This window comes from Polyergus mexicanus, unplaced genomic scaffold (assembly GCF_030449975.1).
Source record: "Polyergus mexicanus isolate NDT 795.1 unplaced genomic scaffold, iyPolMexi1.0 SCAF_25, whole genome shotgun sequence".
NCBI lineage: Eukaryota > Metazoa > Arthropoda > Insecta > Hymenoptera > Formicidae > Polyergus > Polyergus mexicanus.
The window spans coordinates 3,749,066-3,770,861 of NW_027223345.1; the positions used below are offsets into that span (position 1 = coordinate 3,749,066).

Consider the following 21,796-nt stretch of genomic DNA (forward strand, 5'->3'; position numbering starts at 1 on the left):
GTTTCAATAGTTTATAGCTCGGCGGATAATTACTTACCGGTGATTGTGAGATCGTAAACGCGTTGTTCGGTTCCCTGACACCAACTATCACGTTCTCGATATAGCTACTCGTGGTAGGAACCGCCTCGAGACGAAGCTGCTTCTGATACTCTGGATCCTCGTGCGGCGGTCTCGCCATGTCCCGATGAGACATTGTGGGAGGCGAGCTCATGTGATCCACAGTAACTTCTTGGTAATAGAATTCCTCCTCGTGAACGGACATATCATCTTCGCTGTCGCATCCCTTTGACTTTTTTGGACTGCAAAACAAATCATAATTTTGATTCACATATTATTTTGTAGATGAGTCTATTGATTAAGAAAAATTTGATTATTGCGAAGATCATATATTATTTTCAACATGTCTTCATTTGCATTATATTATATACATAAACTTACACGATATAGTCATCTTATTCATCGTCAACAGTACTCAAAATTAAAATAGTACGTTACAATCTAAGCTAATCTTAAAAGAGCGGCACATTCTGTTAGAGGACACTACTGTCATGTCATTATAATGTCAACAGTTTTTCTCGCTGTGGCTGAGACCAGCTTGAGTGCGCTTTCACTTTGTCTTCATAACATAAGATAACACGTTTTACGCGCTAGATGTATTATATCTAGGGTATTAGCTTACCCCAGATGTGACTGGCGCACATGTTCTTCAATGAGCGCAACGGTCGCTTTGATTTCCAAGCAGCCTGGCCAAGTGCACTTAAAGACCACTGCCGCATTCGCCTGCAAGTAGAAAGACGACAGTCGTTAATGATTATCGATAAGAACAATGTGTAGGAATGAACTAACGACTTGGGTTAACGACAGATTTAAATATTTAAGAGTACTTGACGAAAGGGACAGAGGATAACGGAGACGGCTACGATTTTGCCAATCCTGTTTTACGTCATTCTATGATGCACCAATCGGCGCATTGTAATGCAACTCGCGCGTAGGCGCAAGTTAACGCAGGGCTGCTGTAATCATTGAGTTGAATGGATGATAACCATCGACTACTCGTTCTCTAAAATGCCACGACCTTTTCTTGTGATTTATTTTATCGCATAAAATAAAATAACTACTCTCTCTCTTTATTTTATTATTGGAATTATTAAAATTGTAAACGCTCTCTTTAACGTTACCTAGTCTGCATTCGCTTACATTGTTGCTTCGTTTATTTCGCTACAATATCATTATTGTACGCAAAACAGCCTTTTCATCATACATCATAATGTTAATTTCCCTATATCGTTCTTCTTTAACATCTCGAATCTCTATTTAATTTGTTTTTATATTTTAACCCTTGTAATCATTTTTGTTGCTCTGTTTTTGGTCACATATGGGTTATAATGTCTTGTCGCAGTTCTAGCTGCCTCAAAGTGCTTGAAAAAGAATTTACAAAAATTTATATATATTCCTTGACATCTATATAAAAATAGAAAATGATTATGTACAACAAAAGCAAAAAGTAAATTTCAAATATTTTTTTTTTATTGATTAAGGTCTTCGGAATATTCTATTGTTAAAATATTGATCCATATGTGACCAAATATTGACCAATATGTCCCTTTATGGGTTAATCATCTTCAAAGGAAGCTCTCGTTACGTGTTTGGACGGTGTGTGTCGTGTCACTAAACCGTGAACAGCCAAGTAAGTCTTAAGACGGCACCGCGTCCAAGTCACGCCAAGCCAAGCCGCCGGAGAGGAAAATCGATGCGCGCGGCAGCCTCGCCGCGCGCACGTTTCTTTGTTTACACCGGCCGGCCGGCGGCGCCGCACCGGTCACGTGGTATTGATCCAGGAGAGCGAGGAATACAAGTCCCCCTCGCGCGTGGACCACGCGGTATCCGACGATCGCGTGCCATGGACGCGCGAAGGATAGCGGATGCGCGGGGGATTGACATTTTCGAGCGCGAAGGTCTCCGCGCGCATATCTGTGCAATCATTTTCTACCCACCTCCTATGATCACAGGGCGCGATCGCATCCGGATCTCTTATTCTCGATAAAGGGATCAGCATAAAATCAATTGCATGCTCAGCAACGATGGTTGCAACTAAGCATAAATAGTTGATCGAAATATGTTACTTTTACAATGGGCATTTCAATCGATTGAATTGCTGAAATTCGCGCGACTCGACTTACGCGCTACTTCCTCCTCCCCCTAACCTGTTCATCACCCACGTGGCATATCGAATGGAAAGATAGCGAACAGGCTTATAAGTATTCGCGCGCGTATCGATGCGCGTTTAAAAAACGAGACAAGACGCGATAAACGAGAACGCGAGTTGTTCGGCAAAGGAGGCAACTCGGCGAGTTTCAAGGGCCTCGATAGGTGAAGTGACATCAGCTCTGAAACGGGAATACACCGTATCTCGTGTACCGCGCGATAGTATACCGGGTGACGCGGCGGCAAAAGGGCAAGCGAGCGAGAACGCGTGCGGGCGCGTTCCCGAAAAAACGGGACTGACAGGTGAGAACGTTTTCGTGGGAGGAGGTTCTAGCCTCGCGATGGCTAGGTAAGAACCTCGGTAGGGTGACAGTGACATCATCTCCGAAACGATACACGCCGGATACACGGCGCACGACATGGCGTAGCCACTGCCGAGGTCACAGACCTTCTACGCCGGTCGACAGGCAATGCTCTCTCTCTCTCTCTCTCTCTTTCTCTCCCTTTGCCTTGCCCATGCCTCGGCAAGTTGGTTTGGCGTGCTCCGGAGAACTTCGCAGCGAAGTCCTTCCCCCTATTATTTCCTTTTCTTCCCTTTCCCTCTTACGACCTTTAGAATACGACGGGGTAACTCCGATAGCATTAGTCTAGAGGGCACCATGCGTCCCAACGAGTGTCTTTATGTGCGCAATAGCGGATACTGATCTCAAAATCGGAGCACAGATCTATTTTCTCTCTCTTTAGGATATTTTTTTTTTTTTTTATAGAATGTATATAAAGATACATATCTTTTTTATATAGAAAATATCTTAAACTACTACTTTGTGGTGAAATCATGAACAAATTTATCAGCTATTAATCGCGAATTAATGGTTTATTAATGATCATCTTCAATTTACAAAATCCACGTGGTTTGTCATCTATCTGTCTTATACATAGAAGTATCCAGTGATAAGATAGTAAATTCGAAGATAAGATATACGAGGACTTTCCTGTTGAGAAATGAAATAATTCTATTCAACAAAGAGCATACAAACATAAACACTGGTATCTTCAAATGCATTCTATTATCGGACATCCAATGTGACGCATCGCGTTGGATATGGTATCGTATATGACGCATGCAAAAGACAACACGCTATCGTAAAATTCGATTGGAAGGCGCCCACCCTTCGATACGTCGAAGGGAGTCACAAAGGAAAAAAATCGGTAGTAGAGTATTTTTATTCGCGGTGTAGGGTGTAGGTAGAGGAAGCGCGATATAAATCTGGCGGAGAGAGCCATCACCCGCGCGTGCGCGCGAGTATCATCGCGCGTTCTTCCGAATACACGCGGGGATCGGGGATGAGTATAGAGCCAACGCAGGGTTGCCGTGACGCGACGCGACGGCGTTTCATGGGCGCATCGCGTGCGATACGACGTTGCTGACGATAGAGATGGCTGCTCGGGGACTCGGGTCCGTTGGGGATGCACACGCATGGCATGGCCTGGCTGGCGGTCGAAGCGATCGGAGCGCGCGCACCAAGCGGGCGAGAGGACGAGGCCATCCACCCTACCAACGTTCGTTCACGCGAAGTATACCGCGTCCTTCCTCCTACTCTTCTCACCACTTTTGCTGACTGCGCAAACGGATCGACGTGCGCGCGAATCCGCGTGTGTATGTGCGCGCTTACGCGCGCACGTGTCCGTGTCCGTGCGCGAGGATCTGCAAAAGCGTCGTAATAAAAATTACGCACGTGTTACGATTCGCGTATCCTTCCCGCGTCTCTGCTCGTCCTTTAAAGCGTTTGACAAGCGAAGGTAGTTGAATCGTTTTCGACCAGAAGCGACCCGATGACGAACTCTCGATGCGATTCGCCTTGTAGGAATGCGCATCTGAAAGTCAACGCCCCGAAGTTTATTAAGGTGGGTATACACTTAGCGAACGAACAACGAATGCGAACGTTCGTTGTTATCATTCAGCAGATATATACGCCAAAGCGAATGCGAACAGAATCGTTCGATTCGCATTCGGCTTGATTCCCTCTCATCAGGCGATACATCAAAGACAATTCGTGGGAGAAAAACGTTCAAGGCGTTTCGCAAGACGTTCGCATTCGCTGTTCGTTCGCTAAGTGTATACCCACCTTTAGACCGAATGAATTTCAAATCGCTCGCGTGCCGGCGTGCGTTTTGAGCGAAAGAATTTCACTCTCGTTGCAATTCCGTATATTCATTCGATCATATCGATGAGCAATCACAATTCGCGCACACCCGTCGATGTAAGCGCGCGAAGAGTCGCCGCCGATTATCAAAGTCCCGTGTCTTGCATCCGGTGCACGTTTACCGGTGTCCGCGAGCTGCAAATTCGCGCGTATTCAACGTTGTTACGCGTTGTAGAAATCGCAAAAATCGTTTCCAAACTATACACGCTGCAACAGCTTGCTTTCTCGCGGGGCTCTCGTTTTCTTCGCATTCTAGCCGAGCTCTTTTGTTGGAACCATCGGCTACTGAGCAAAGATGCTCGCGGCAGAGCTATATTTTCCTATGTCGCTCTCTATACCTTTCCTTTCCCACGACTACTGAGATTTTCACGCCAAGACTCTATTCATCATCTTAACTATCGTGGCAGATAAGAGGCTCGTCGACTCTGATATATTAATCCGGTTGTTTAATATTATAGTATATAAAAACGACGCAGGATAATGCTATATAAACAAAAAATAATTTGCATTTTTTTACGTTACACATATATATACACTCTCTAATATTTAAATCTTTCATCTTTATATTTTGACTTTATTTAAATAAAAAAAAAAAAAAATTGTTCGCAAATGTCAAAAATCGTTATCGTCTGCAAATAACGATATTCTCCATGTACCGTTTTGTGTACATATTTTGACGTCACTAGCTGCCGACTCCCCATTTCAGGACCACGCGATGGGTTTCACGGACATAGGGATGTATCATGCGGCGAGAGAGGAAGAGAGGAAAGAGAGAGAGAGAAAGAGAACGCAAGAGAGAATGGACGAATAAGGAAGAGAGAAAGAGAAGCCAGAGTCACTGGAGGAAAGTGGGGAGGCCCGGGTAACGCCCGGGAAACCAAAACAAACCGGACTTCTGTGTGTTGGCGCGTACGACGCGCGTCGATCCGTGGCGTGTGGTGTGAGGGTCGGACGTTGACCCTTCGTCGAACACACTGATGCCTCACGCACAGAGTATATGCAGGGTATACGGGATGGCGGGGGAAGAATCTACGGGTTTGTTGCGGGGTCTTCGTTGCGGCGACGGCGGCAACGACGATGACGATGACGATGACGATGGCGGTGGCGATCGCGCGCGGAGATGAGAGACGCCGTAATAAGGGGCAGAAAATTTCAGAATATAGCGTAAACGAGAACGCGCGATGAAGGGAGGAATCTGTCTCTCTCTCTCTCTTCTTCTTCTTCTTCTTCTTCTTCTTCTAGAAGGAGGAGAGGGGAGGAGAGGGGATTGACCGCGGCGAAAGAAGCGGAGGAGCCACGTGTGATGCAGCAGGTACGATAAAGGCCGGTTGTATGGCTTCGATGTCGAGTCGTCCAAAAATCGGGCACAATCTGCGCAAGGGTTTTTCGAGCTTGGGGTGGGAGGTGGGGGGGGGGAGGAGATGCATTTTATAACGCAGAATACTTTATCAAGATGTATAAAAATGCGTTAAATTGCATAATCGTGATATCAAGCTCATCATCGAACGCGCAGAATGCTTCCAGGGTATATTCGAAAAAATGTCGCGACAAAAACGTCGTTGCTCGAAAAATTTCGGTAATCTAAAGATCCACGTGATCCGTGTAACAAGGGAGAACAAAAGCCCGGCGTTTTCCCGTCGAACGACGCGATCGTAAAGTAACGAGCTGGAAAAAAGCACGCTCAGCTGGGACACGTCGCAGCACGCGATTCGGTGCAATTTATAAGGAAGAACCGAGGTCGTCGACACAGGGGAGAGAGACGGAGAGAATCGTTTCAAATACTTGGAGAGAGAGAGAGAGGCGAGGAGAGGCATCCATGACTCACGATGGAATTCTCTACCAGAGAATATTCGACGCATTTGCTACTTTTCGTTATATCCGGAAGAATGGAGAGCGCTGTTTACCCATATTTTTAAGTATAGGTATACATATAATCAGAATTGAGAAATATGTAATCTATATACATTTATCTGCTTCTTTAATAGAGATAGTTAACAAGAAACTTTGATATAGAATGCGTACAACATTTGGGACATGGACCCATACAGCACAGAACATTGCAGCAACATTGTAACAATATTGCAACATTGTAGCAACATTGCGGCAATGTTGCAATATTGCTGCAATGTTGCAATATTGCTGCAATGTTGCAATGTTGCTGCAATATTGCTGCAATGTTCTGTGCTGTATGGGGAGTGTCAAAGAATGAAATTTAATAATTTTCAACGATTTTGAATTTTATATAGATGAATTTAAAATCGTTACTAATTAATAAAATCTTTAAACAAAATCTCCTCTCAAATTTTTGTGCCATAACAAATGTATGTTTTTTTTTTCCACTTCATTTGAGACACAAGAGAGGAGTCAATATTTGTATTTTTCATTCATTAAACGTGCGATTGAAGTCACGTTGCCCGCAGTTTCCGCCTCTTATCGATATTTACATTCCGCCAGTACGTGTTGCTTCTTTATTTTTCTCTTTCTCCAAAGTACAATGGCATCCGGTAAGTCTTTCGGCGCGAGCAGCGACTTAGCTACCGTGATGTTGCAACTATTGAGAGGAGAGGTGAGTGCCAACATTGTTACTGCGTCGTAGCCACAAAGCAATCTCCATATCAAGCCCGAATTCACAAGATTTTCGCGAAAAAAGCATTCCTAATTAATAGTATAACTTTCTCCAACGGTCTTCTTACGATCTCGGGGGTATTCCCAGACTCGTACGAAAATTTTCAACGCTGAATCTCGCGGCCGCCCATTGTGCGTTGGACTTTATGAAGGTCAGCGCTGCGTCCGTAGCTGAGAAGGCTGCTAGGCGATGGTTGCTCGATGCTCACGAGCAGGAGAATCGTGCGACTGCGACGCGTGCGAGCGAGAGGAGGAAAAGAGACAAAGAGAAACGGGAAGACGAGGCTAACGAGAACTGTGTTGAGAGAAGCGGCGGCGCGGGAGGAACGGCCGCGCCTGCGCAGATATGTTGTTTACGTCGCCGGTTTGCAACATGGGACCCCGCGGCCCCCGCTGGCATCTTGTTAAAATGGTAGAGGACGCTCGTTCAGCGAGCCCTACATACATATATATATACGTATATGAACGTAGAGAGCCGATGAGAGAAAATGAGAAGTGACGAGCCGAACGAGGACGATGCACTTTGCGAACCGAGATACCTTGAGCCTCTCTAGACTATATCTCGATATACATATTACTCAAAAGAATAATCATAATATCGCGTGTCTTTTTTTCTGTTATTTCTATTCTTTTAAATTTGTGAGATTATTTCTATTTTAAATGTTTCGTATTTTTTTTCGATATCTATCATATATTTTGTACTTTAAGGGGATATATTCGTTTGAATTTTCAAAAAATGAGTATTTAGATTTTTTTGCAGCGCAACGACTTGATAAAAACTTATTATTTTTTTACAATATTAATGCAATATTATCAAGTTAAATTAAATAAAAATTTTCACTTTTTTTTTTTGAGGTTATGCGAATATTTGCAGAGTTATATTTTCATGCACGGTATGCATACGTTTGACAGATTGACTTCAAATGTTGCATGTCAGTTCTTAATAAGATTCTGCATCAGTTAACGAAAGCTTTTTTAAATTCAATTCCCCATTTTTTGTTATAAACCAAAAAAGATGAATTTTTTTTAACGGAACTTTTTTTCGCCATAATTTTTTTGTTTCCTAAAATTTTCAAAAAACGCTTGGATAACAGATAGCTATTAATATATTTAATAAAAAAAAACTTTTTGATTTTGGATATGATAAACGAACATTTTCATATACACACCGTGCAGCCACCTAAAATTGGAGGAGCTCTGCACATATTCGGATAAGATAAAAAAAAATTTTTTTTTAAGCTGAAAATTATTTATGTTCTTCATAACATTGTATTAATAAGGTAAAAAAAAATTATTTAATCAGAATATTTTGCGGTGCAAAACATTTAGAGAATGTACTCGTTTTTCGAAGGTTCAAACGGGTATGCCCCCTTAATAGAATATTGAAAATTTTAACATATTACCAGCGTCTCTGAAATCTATCGCAAAGTCCGTACAAATATCAGAAGAACTGCGAATCCTAGGGAAAACATAGTGAAAGGTAGAAAGTCGCGAGAGTGAAACACCTTACACGTGACAATTGTGAGAATAGTTGTAAGCGTGATTCGATGTCGTTCTCGTTTATACACTGTGACAATGAATAAAATTCACGCGCTCACGAGATTCCCAGAACCTATCGTTATCTGTATCTTGCATGATACGTGGCCTAAATGGCTTAATTAATAAATTGAAATAATTCAGAGTAGTGTTACAGCGCTGATATATGCATTAAACGTGTGGCTAAATCGCATTATCGCCTTTATATTCGTATGCTCGCGATTCAATTTATTGTTAGCGCATATAGAAAAAGAGAGATACATGAAAGAGGAAATTTCTATGACGAACAGAGGTTTTCATGGGATACTTAAAATCCGATATACCAAACCGCACGCGTTCAATTTTCTTTCTCGTTTTTTTTTTTTTTCCAAGACTGCATATGATCGTTTATGCACATTGTATTAAATACCGGCGCTCGTTAAACAATAAACCAACCCTCGCGCCTCGTCTCTCCTGCCTACCTATCTCGAGATACATATGGTATAGCTACAGATGAAAACTGGTAGTACCGTTTGGATGCTGAAAATATGATTTAAGCATCATTTAATTGCTATATAGTACATGTTCGCCGTTAACCACTGTCGTTTCCGGCGTGAACAAGTATCAAATAGTTTCTCAGTACAATACATGGAATATTAATATATGGAAACATTGTAATTAACGAGATTCCTTTTCATATACGAGTATGAGCAATCCCCGATTAATCTTTTAAACTTTGCGTATTTCTGCGCGACATTGATAATCGTCTGTTTTCTCATTCACACGAAATTTTATATTACCAGATATACAATAAATTTTTTATATTTATTTTTATGTTTATACTTGAATTGTACTTTTACAATAATTTTGTTACTGATATTACTACTTCATATTTGTTTTTTCTATTATAATGAATATAGGAATTAATGAAATTACTAAAATTTCATAATTTTTTTTGCTTTCTCATAGAGGAAGCTTTGTTTTTTTGACAAAATTTTATTTCCAGTTTTTTATACCAATATGTTTATGGAACATTCCAAAACGATTCATGTTTAAAAAATGTCTGTTTCTGAGATACCGGGTTAAATTTTTAAAATGAATAGAATATCATTCGAGGATAGTTGGTATCGAATTTGATGAGGATCGGATGAAAGGATTTATTTTTTATAAAATTTTGAATTTTTGTAGAAATGTTTGTATGCGCTCTAATTTTTGTAAATTTTTAGATATCGGGTTAAATTTTTTTACATAAATAGAGTATTATTAAAGAATAGTTGGAATAGAATTTGATGAGAATCGGTGAAAGGGTTCATTTTTAAAAAAATCTTGAATTTTTTGAAAGATGTCTGTACACGCTCTAACTTTCGCAAATTTTGGGATATCGGGTTAAATTTTTTATACACGAATAAAATATTATTAAAAGATGGTTGATATTGAATTTAACGAGGGTAGGTGAAAGCTTCCTCTATAAGGAGGCTAAAATTGAAAAATTCGTTTGCTTTAAGGAACTTAAACTTTGTGAGCGAAATAAAATGATGAAGAAGCAATGTGCACATTTTTAATTTGCATAATTTTCACTTTGTTAAAGAAAATCTGGAATGGGTTGACAAAACTAAAAATAATAATTATATGATGATTGTTGTATTATGCATCGCTGTGTCCAACATTAACATTATGAAAATACACGCCATTGTTTACTGGTTGACAGTATGTAATTCGTTCGCCAGCTGAGCTCGCGTTATGCTCTTTTAATATGCGTTGAATTAACGAGGAATTGAAGTTATTGCCGTTCACCAATTTTCGTGAACTTGCGCGGTTAAATAAAGACGTATTTTTTCAAGGATGACTACGCAGAGAAAAAGAAAGAAAAAAAAAAAGAGAAATATTTATTCGAGCATACTCTTATCGGTGAGAGGCGGCAAAACGCGAATGCGTGTTGTTTCCAAACTCGGACGGATGTTCCGATTCGACGCGTCGGTCGTATCGGGCAGTAAAGTTCAATAACCGCCACAAGGTCACGTGGCTAATTTTATTGCGTAAAAAGAGAACCGGTGCTCGATGACTAGCCAACTTTCGGACGGACCGTCCGATCATCGCTCGCATGCGCGATAAAAATGTCTACGAGTTGGATTGCGACGTGTGGTGATCGATATTGTCCGCCGTTAATTTTTTTTTTTTTTTTTTGTCACATCCTATCCGTGTTTCCATCGTAGGTGAAAATATAACTTTAACTTTCCTTAGCCGGTATTATAAAAATTTTATTGAGTTTTCGGTATATCGTAAAATTTATGTGAAAAATAAAATAAAACAAATTCAATAATTTTAATACTAATTTATACGCTTAAAGCTACATTTTTTTATATCTTGCAATTAAGCATAACATTGTTATAAAGACCAAGAGAGAGAGAGAGAGAGAAATATTATCATGTCAGACATATTTAATGCAAATCGGATCGATTCAATCAGATCTTAAAAATTTGATTAGAAATTGGCAAAATTGTTTTTATGATAACGCTTGCCAAATTTTGCGCAAAGAACAGTTAAATTTGATCCCACGCAGCAGAAGATCCAAGCACTTGAAAAAATAAGAAGAATGATGGATTTTGTGTGTGTCAATTCGCGCGAGTATTTATTCAATGGCGAGTGTTAGCGTGTTTACGTCTACGAGATATGATATTAACGGTCATGAAAATGCGTGCGTATTTACGTCATGCGTGGAACAGGAAGGGGAGATTAGGGATTTTAAGGACGTTTGTTTCGAGCAAATTCAAATTTTTCGCGATTTAATTTCCCGATTAAACGTCATCTTATTCTCATTGTGATTGCATGATAATACAGCTAATAAAGACTTCTCTCTCCCTCTCTCTCTCTCTCTCTCTTTTTTTTTTCTTATACCTTATTTTCATTACAAAGATATTCATTCAAAGATCTTCGTTTATTCTATGCAATAAATTTAAGTTCTCTGCTCAATATGCTAATAATTACATTAAATGTGTAGCAATTATAATTACAGATACCGTTTCAAAAGTGTTATCGTTTATATTGTATTAGGTGTACAACTTTGCTTCCGCCGTTTTCCTATAGATGGCTTTAGCGGTAAGTAGTGGTCGAAATAAATAGATCATAGACGTCATGCGATAAACTTGGGCATCTGTCAACATAACCCCATAGAAACATTAGTCGATTTGTGTCTGCATCATAAAGTTATTCTCGATTGAAAATGTCAGTTTACGAGCCAAATTCTCGTCATTTGCGGGAGGTTTTAATTTTCTGCTTCAATATGAAGAAATCTGCGGCTGAGGCTCATCGAATGCTCTCAAATACTTATGGAGAAGCCGCTATTAGTGAAAGAACGTGTCGTGAGTGGTTTCAACGCTTCAAGAACGGTGATTTTCACGTCGAGGACCGGCATAGCGGTGGAAGAGAGAAGGTTTTCGAAGATGCAGAATTGGAGGCATTACTTAATGAAGACTCGAGTCAAAGTCAAAAAGAATTGGCACGATCATTGGGAGTGACTCAACAAGCAATTTCAAAACGAATCATAAATGTATAACCAGTTTTTTTACAATAAAGCCTTGAATTTCGGAAAAAAAAAACGGCGGAAGCATAGTTGTACACCTAATACAATCTTTTTTGCAGGCACGATGTCGCAAATTGGATTGCATTGAAAAAAAAATGAAATCTATATACGACTTGTGTGCATATTCGGACTACGTTCAGTTCGCGCTGATCGATGCAACGAAAACGCTTGCGTATCGTCATGTGTCATTCCTCCTTCACGTGATTTCGTTCGCGACACTCGCAATCGTCATTCATCTTCGTATCGGCGCACATTCAAGATTCGCTTGCGTCAGCCAACGAACGATTGTAAGAACGATGGGCTCTTGCCATCCGAAACCGCCGGGTTCACGTGTCCGACAACTGTTAGATTCGTCATCATGCCGGTACTGCGGCAAAGTCAAGGTCGTTACTTTCGCGAATCTTTGAACAGAGGTGAGTGGGCGGGCAGTTGGTCGATCGGTTGTATCAGGATGAGCAAAACGGCGAGGAGAGAGAACGAGAGATGCTACGGAGGGTAACCTTACCCTAGGGCAGGACATCTGCTTTTGCATTCGATCGTGAATTATCGGACTTCTCCTATCTCCCTCTCCCTCTCCCTCTTCCCCTCTCTCTCCCCCTCCCTCTCCCCCCTCTCTCTCTCTGTTTTCTTCCCTTACGTGCAGTTTATCATAAATCTTTTATTATTGACGAAACTCGTTATCTGTATAGATTTGTGCGTCCGAATCGTTGTCCTCGATTTTAAAATCGTCTGGCGTCTTATCTCTCTTGATAATTGAATCGCAATAAAAATATTTTTAATTCACTTATACATCAACTTCTCTGGTTCCGCTTCTTATCGTAATTAATTCGATGCAATTATATTCCTTCTTTTATCCATTACACGGCCGTTTTTTTTTTTTCTTTATTTCTCCGCGTAATATGTTTAATTATATTCTTACGGATCGCGTATATAGTGCCTTTCTAGTTGTTCTTGTTGACCTAACCTAGTTTCCGTTTTCCGAAATTTTTTTATCCACTTCTCAACATTGTGTCATTATTTATTATAATTTTCAGGCACGATCTCTCGTTATTCATTTCTAGATTCTTCGGACGTCCAGGTCAATCCTTACATTTACCGAGTTATAAATTGCTTTGTGATTTTCAGCATAACTTTCTTGACAGGATAAAACTTATCTCCGTCTTTCTTGCGCGCTTTTACCTTCGATCGGTGAACGGCTGTTGCCGCTGCTCTTGCTGACGGCGCGACGAATCAGCTGGGCACGCACGAGCGGAGTACGAGCGAGCGAGCGAGCGAGCGCGCCCGCTTGAGCGTGACAACGCGATTGATTCTCGCCGGTACCGTCAAACGGCCTTGCCACGCTGTAGACACACCACCGGTTCTCCTCGACTTAGCCAAGTTGAGCAATAAAGTGGGCGCGGCCTGTCTTAGGACCAGTTTACAGTTACGTATTTCGCGCGCACGTAGGAAAGATGTATTCGCAATTCTTTTATCAGCGGACTCGATCGCGACGTGTCGAAGGCGTCGAAAACATGAGAAACGAAACGAACGCAAAAAGTTGACTCTTACATACTGTCGTTTGCGTCAGATCAACCGGGTGTCTATCGGGATCATGTCTTTATCGGCATCTTTCTGCTGCTCTAAAAAGCTTCAGAAATTTTCCCACGTCACTTTTTACATATCTTTGTATAAATTTTCTCTCTTTCTCGCTTTCTGTCTCTCTCAGTTGTCTTCTTATCTGTTGCGTTAAATCGTTTTGAAATCGAGGTCTTTTATCGAGAAATTTCATAAAAATGACTACCCTCTCTGCTACATGTGATAATAATTTTTGCAAATTGTTATTGATGATTAAAATGGTATTGAAAACAGAATCATGTTGCGTATTTTATCGTTCGATACTTTCATCGATCATATACGATTTTCATAACGCCGATTTTACTAATGGATTAGAAAATCACGAAGAGATAGATGACTTTCCAACTCGAGATCGATCCGAGAGAAAGTTACTTCCAGTCTACGCCGATGTCGAAATAGCTTATGTAAAGCGTTATAGCCATCCGACGAGAGCTTAACTCGGAAATTAATCGCGCGATTCGCGTGCTTTCTCCGGCTTGAAGAAAAAAAGTCCAACTCTTTGGTAAAGAAATAACTATTGCGTACGTTTTACATTTGCGGAGAGAAAAAAAACGACGATAATCAGAGCGAGATATCGCGATAACGTTGCTATCGCGAGCATTAAATGGTCAAAGATGTTTGTTTCGTTGCCGTATAATGTGTCGTCTGGATCGTCAAGAATCCAATGCAGGGCTTATGACCGGCATCGCGACACTCTCTCGACGATCGCTTCGACTACAACTATTAAAGGCTTTAATTGCACAAGATACTTTCGCAGCTGGAGGTCAAGGTAGAGCGAGGACGGTCGATACGCGAGGCACCCGCGCGGGCGCAGAACGCGTTTCGATACGCGGTCAAGAGTATTTTTTTTTTCCAAGTCAAACGCGACACAAAAACACTCCTCCTTGGTTCGTTTCAGCCACGAGATGTTATGAAAATCTTAGGTAGAATAATTATCGAAAGCAAGGAAGATTGAAACTGGTCGAGATACTTATCGCGCTCGCAATAAAATTCGCGTCACCTTGAATTTAAAATACATGGCGCACACGACGACAGAGATATAGCTGTTACGAGCGTTTATTATTAGAGCGGGATGCCGCGCTAAACCGACGGGTATCATCGAGCAGATATTGCGAAACACCGCCGTCAACTACCCACGGCTATCTATCTATGCATGGGAAATGCAAAAATAACAGAAGCGTTAATAGCTCGTCCGCGCGTGTTATGTGACTCGATGAATGTATAAAAGAAACGTCGAAAAAAATGCCTAACTCATATAAATATAAGATACGAAAAACTGAATAACCATCGTTAAATTGATGACGCGGATTTTTTTTTATTAAAACAGTAGTGAAACTTAAATCGAAAAAAAAAAAAAAAAACAAATATGACACCTCGTCTCGTGTCATGGACCGTACTCGACAAAAAGAGAAGGAGGCTCCCCGCTTTGCCGGACCGACGATGGCGACAACGCGTCGATTTGGCGTGCGTAAAAAAAAAGGCAGTCAGGACCTAGGACAACGAGCGGCACGTCACGGTATCTCATCCCCACCGGCGGTGTGCCTGGTTACCAGCTGAAATTCGCGAACGCGCGTCCTTGACTCTCCTCCCAGCCGAAAAAAGTTCTAACAATGCGAGAGAGAAAGAGAGAGAGAAGGGGGGACGGGCGGGGGGAAAGACGAGGCGGAGGGCGAGCGAGTTTAACATTGACTGTATAATAAAGAGCTCAACGCTCCAGACGTGACGTCACACGCCGTAGCAAGCTAAAATAATTGAGTGTCAATATTACCATTATCATCAATGGTCTAATTCGACGATTTGAAGAAGCTGTTTTTTAATATATGTGTAATTAATTTTTTTTTTTTTTATATATATATATATGGTATACATACGTATTACAGTCGTAGTAAAATTTTTATATGCGATATATATAATTAACGATTGACGTAATATCATCTAATGAACTTAGATTCTAGCAATATTCGAATATTGAAAGGCATGGACTACAAATTCGATGATTATCATACAAAAATTATATTATGCTATATTAATATAATTATTAATGTATACATGTTACGTGGATATAAAGAATTTTTGGTAAACGATATAGTGGTGCAGTTTGATTTGATTTTTTTTTTTTTTTTTTTGGTGAATATGTTAGATTACACCTCACCGATGACTTTGACCTTGGCATATGTTGTCAAGGACATGATCCTGAGTAACTTTTCCTTATAACTTAACCGGCGGTCACTTGTAGTTTCTGAGATATTTAAAGTTAACATTTGAGTAATAATATATTGAGACCGAAGATATAACCTAACCTTTTTTGGTAATTGTGCAGATTAGGAGAAGCAAAGGCCGCCCCACAATTGTTGCACGGATGGAAAAGTGTATGCGTGAACGCAGTGGGTTCCGCCCTCCGGGGGGGCTCCACTTCCGGAAGATATAACCTAACTCAAACCTATTTCTGATTTCAAACTAAAATTTGGTTTGGCTTAGGTTATATCTTCCGGAAGTGAAGCCCTCCCGTAGGGGGGGGGGGAGGGGGCAGAACCCACTGTGTGCGCGCATATACAAAGCAAAGCGAAGTCCACCCCACAATTGTTGCGTGGATGGGAAAGTATATGCGTGGACGCAGTGGGCTCCACTATAAAAGAACTAGACATATAGGTTTGAGTTGAATCTCGCTTTGCGTGGAAAGTAAAAAAACCTAAAGAGCTTCGTCCCTGGAAATGTAAAGAAACACTTTTTTCTGATCTACGTAAATACAATGTAAACAACCTTTATTTTACTTTATTTTATAATAGAAAAATCATTAAAATTGTGAAATCATAACTTTAAATTATCTCAGAAACTATAAGAGACCGCCGATTAAGTTATGAGGAAAAATTACTCAGGATCCATGTCCTTGACAACATATGTCAAGGTCAAAGTCATCGGTGAGGTGTAACCTAATATATGCATATTTACCTTCTTCTTTGCTTATCTGTAAGATAAAAATAAAAATTCTTTCGCACTTTAGCATTATGTGACGTTATACGCAGCAAGTAGAAATAATCGAAAGACGTCATTATCGCGCGACGAAAAGAAGCCTCGTTGATGATATCAACCTATTACTCGTGACGTCACAGTTGTCGAGCCGAGAATTTTATTATCAGTCGAGTCGTCAATCCCGTTTGCGAAACTCTCTTCGACACGTGACGCACGACATACCTTCGTCGACGGCGAGTTCGGAACGTTCGTCGACGGAATGACAATTTCGTCCTATCCATCTACGTAAATGTGCACGTCCCTCCTAATGATCTTCGTGATCTATTTATACATGACCCGCGCTCGATACGAACGTAACCGGCACAACCGGTAACGGTATCTCGGGCGGATGGACAGACGGACGGTCGATTGTATATTTTCGCCAGCGTCACTACGACAGGTACATACGTTGTCGTAAGGAATCCGAGGAATCGCGCGCGGAATTCCTAAGTTTTACGAGCTGCGTGACACATACACACACACACACACACACACACACAGAGTCGCTCGGAGGATTATCTCATCGCACGGGCAAAAACTTCCGACATGTAACGCTACAATTGCAATTTCTGTTTCATGTCTGTGCGACATGTCAGGTATAATAAGACTCCATCCCAAATTGTGTGCACGATTTCTCTTTGTCTTCGTACGCGAGATATTATACTTCCCAGTGAGCTAGTCGCTCCTTCCAAAGGAAGAATGTCAACATGGCTTATTGGAATCGCGAATAATAAAAAATAGTCCTAATTAATTAATAATAAAAGTTAATTAATTAACAATAAATGTGAAAATAAAGATGTATCTTTCATCTCTCTCTCTGACTTTCATGTTTTTAATATGATAGAGTTATATATACACATATAATCTCTCTTTGGAAATAAGAGTATATTTCAAGTTGTTTAAGAGATATAAAGAACAACGATCGAGATATTCGAAGTTCGATCCATATTCATAATTTGGTAATAAGATCTGCTGAATTGATTAAATGTAAACTGGTATCGAAAAGTAGCTGTCCTTTCTCATTCAACCTGATAGGTTGTCCTATTGCTTGACTGGTCGGAGGGAAGGGTGCCGTTCTCCAGTTATCCAATGACTGCCACGTCAAACCTTACAAGGTCATCGAGGCGGTAGTCGCTAATAATAAGGCTACTCTTAAAACTGTATACGCGATGCAGCTTTTCGAAGAATAATTTATACGCTTCTTGATTTTGTCTTTTCTATTTCTGTGATTTTAAACGGAATGTTCCGATATTATTTCTAATCGAAAATTTTTAACAAAATTGCAGAATGTGCCAAATTCAATGTCAAAGGCATTTCTCGAAATTTAAATGTCGATAAAAATGTCCGACTGTGATCTTACGAATTTAATTGAGAGATTGACTTTATTTTTCATTCATTTGTCTAAATATTTAATATCTTAAATATATGCATGTTAAAAAGCAACATCATTAAATACGTGAACTCGTTTCTATTCTTTAATAAATTGAGTTTTATTCATCAACTTTTTTGGAAAAAGGATAACTGAATATGGCTTATATCGAACGAATTAAAAAAAAAAAAAAACTACATGTATTAACTGTACAATAGCAGCAAAAAACTGTCAAAATTTAAAAGAAAATATATTTCTTATGTTTATACTGTTTGAAAAATCAAATAAATAAATTCGGATTATAAAAAGAATTAAAGTATCACAAAATAATATAGTTTTTAACGTCTTCGTAAAAAAAAAAAATAGGTGTACAAATAAGTTTCCGCCGTTTGACAAAAGTTGGCGCCACCAGTAAGTTACGGTTAAAATTGTCAGATGTAAAACGTCCTTATCGTAAGATTGGACATCAGTCAATAACATAACCTTAAAATATTAGTGATTTTTTATCAGTATAATATATTCTTTTGTGTGCGAAAATGTCGAGTTTTGAGCCGAATAAGCGTCATTTGCGGGAACTTTTGATTTACTTCTTCAATTTGAAGAAATCTGCAGCCGAGGCGTATCGATTGCTTGTAGAAGCATATGGTGAGGCTGTCTTAAGTGAGAGAAGTTGCCGTGAGTGGTTTCAAAAGTTTAAGAACGGTGAATTTGACATCGAAGACAAAGAACGTAGCGGAAGGCCGAAAGTGTATGAAGACGCGGAATTGGAAGCATTATTGGATCAAGATTCGTGCCAAAGGCAAGAAAAACTTGCACTTACATTGGGAGTGACTCAAAACATTAAGTTCTGTTCTTTCACAATAAATGCCCAATTTTTGATAAAAAACGGCGGGAACTTATTTGTACACCTAATAATTGTAATTATTATTTTTCCTAATTTATGACAAAAACTTTTCATCGTGAATACTCCCTGAGATCAATTGTAAGAAACAAAAAAAAACGAGTAATTTGTAGAAAGAGAGAGAGAGAGAATATTTTTTTATAATTTTTAGTAAATAACTTTTAAACGATTAAATGGATCTAAATCAAGTTCTGTACAAATATTTACTAGAGTTTTCTTAATATATGTGAAAATTTTTATTTCCTTGGCAATGTTTTTTCTTGTCAAATTTGTCAATAAGTGCTACAATAGGCGATTTTCCAGAAGAATCAATAATAACTTCAAACTTAAATAATTTCCACAAACCGTTAAGAGAATTGTGCTCAGATTTTGCACAGACACTCAAAAGAAATGGTAGAACAGTCTACGAAATTTTTATGCTTTTGTCAATGTTTTGACATATGACACATACATCCTTAAATTTCAATGCAAGCCAAACATACATAAGGCTGAAGAAGATTACGATAATTTGTCGAGAAAATAATCAATTACGTGAGAATTTATATTGACGAGAATTAATAGCGATACGAACAAAGAGACGAGGAAAGACAACGAGTATTGCCTATACGTAACGTAATGTCGGTGTCATAGTCGCTGACTTATATCATGCGATGCTTATGCGCAGTCACGCGAATGAAATCATTTTGTTTGACATTTCGTTATAAAAACATTTACAACTGATAGCGGGGCGAAATAGCGGCAGGTTCGGATGAAGCGATAAAACTTCCTTGACGGCATGAAATCACTGAATTGAATTATCACGTTATTTCCTGAAAAGAGACGTTGGAGAAGAATTTATATACGTGAATCTATATATACGTGAATGTGAGTTCCTTTGAATTTTATCAAAGCAATGTCTCCTATCCAATGTGGTATAATATTCGCTATCGGAAATCATGTAATTAGAAATCGTATTGCCAAGCGACCTTGACTCTGCACGCGCAGCAGATTATATCTGTAATCTGTGCAGCACAAGCGGGATATAGCGTATATATGTGTGAGAATTCGTTTCTAACACTCGATAGATACTTCAAAAATGTTTACAAGTCCATGTTGCTAATACAGAGTACTTCATTCCGAATCGAGAGGTCTTTATCGGGGAGTGCAATTTTTTCGCATGGTAGAATTACTTTCGCGAATATATGATCTTCCGCGAAATTAAAATTTAATCACATCTTGAGGACGAAAAGCTGTTCACCTATTACGCTTACGTCTGTCCGTTTCCGGGGCGAGCATTTAAAATACGAGCGAGGAAATGATACGGAAGGGTATACGATTACGTTGCTCAGTAAAGGCCCGTCTACATAGGATCCGGTCTTAAGGCCCGTTTACATAGGACGCAACACGCCAGACGCAGCACGCAGGCCGGTATTCATGGTCAGTTCTTATATTTAAGACCGTCTTAAGTAATGTCTTAATACGGCTCTGTGATTGGTTTAGGACATCTTAAGATTGTGCTCGAGACGATTTTAAATATAAGAACTGATTATATGTATGAATACCGGCCTGCGAGCTGCGTCTGGCGTGTTGCGTCCTATGTAAACGGGCCTTAAGACCGGATCCTCCTCGAGCCGCGGTTGTTGCCGGGCGCGCGGAATTATGTATGGCGAGCGTTACACGGCTAACGTCAAGTTTATGCAACGCGTATTACGTAAGATGGACAAACGTGTCAGAATACGACCCGGCGGCCCGGAAACCCGCGGGAGCTCGCACGCAAATGTCGGCATTCAATCGGCAGTTGAATTGATGCATCCGATCGCCGATGGGAACTTTTCAAGTTCAGATCGTACGCGTCATACATCTTCTCTCGAATAATTTGCACATCGATCGAGATATGCGCGCATAATGTGATACAAAGAGATTTACATATGCATAAATTATATAAACAGAAGGAAACAAAGGCAAAACATTAAAACGATATAAATAAGAAGACAGAAAAATAAGAGCCAAAAAATGTTTTAAGATTTTTAGTTATTCGGGATAAAAAGAAGAAGAACCTGGTAAATCAATTTTTTTTTTTTTTTTTTAAATAAATGCATGATATGAAATTATCCTTGTGTTCAATGAATAATAATAATCGACTATTGATGTAAAAGCCTTTCTCTCAGATCTTTTGAGAAACAAAAAAAAAAAAAAATGAAAGGAGAGAATCCCTTCTTGCAAGCAAGAATTCGCTCAACATTAAAAATATGAGAAATACTTGTATTATTCACTTCTTCAGTGAAATAAAATAAAATGTCTGATAAAATTTCTGGATGTTTCCTCGCGCATGCTTGTGAAAGCGGACTCGTCCAATTTCTCGCATCTCTAGTCGATCTAGATTTATGCCACGATCATTCTGCCAATACGTCTCCTTTAAATTCTACAGCAAGGGCTGTATTTGGAACTGAAATATAATCTCTGGCACCGTCACAGGAACGGTACGTTGCGTATCATAACTGCTGAAAGCCGCTAGTACCGAAGTGAGAGCGATAATCGCGGAAACTTCGCCGACAGTATCGCAATAGGAACATCTATACGATCCCGATCACCAGACGGTATGACGACCGTCTCAACATCAAAGCCGACGGTCAAGGTCCGTCATTGGGATGATGCTCGTGCTGACTCGTGCATTTAACCGGCAGAACGTCGGTTAGAAAAGCGGTAGCACGCGGAACTAGAAATAAATCTTCCGTGCGTTCCACACACACACACACACACACACACAGATTCATAGACATATACATCACCGGCAG

General features: G+C 40.0%; 1 protein-coding gene across 2 annotated transcripts in view; it reads right to left on the reverse strand.

Annotated features, from left to right (window-relative positions):
- Glut4ef (Glucose transporter 4 enhancer factor) overlaps positions 1-21,796 on the reverse strand; it is a 101,006-nt gene that overhangs the window by 8,886 nt on the left and 70,324 nt on the right. For both annotated transcript variants that reach the window (XM_070313804.1, XM_070313805.1), the window contains 2 exons: positions 680-780; positions 38-299 (listed from right to left, as the gene is read on the reverse strand). In XM_070313804.1, coding sequence (XP_070169905.1) covers positions 38-299; positions 680-780 — 363 coding nt within the window. The remainder of the gene's footprint in view (positions 1-37; positions 300-679; positions 781-21,796) is intronic.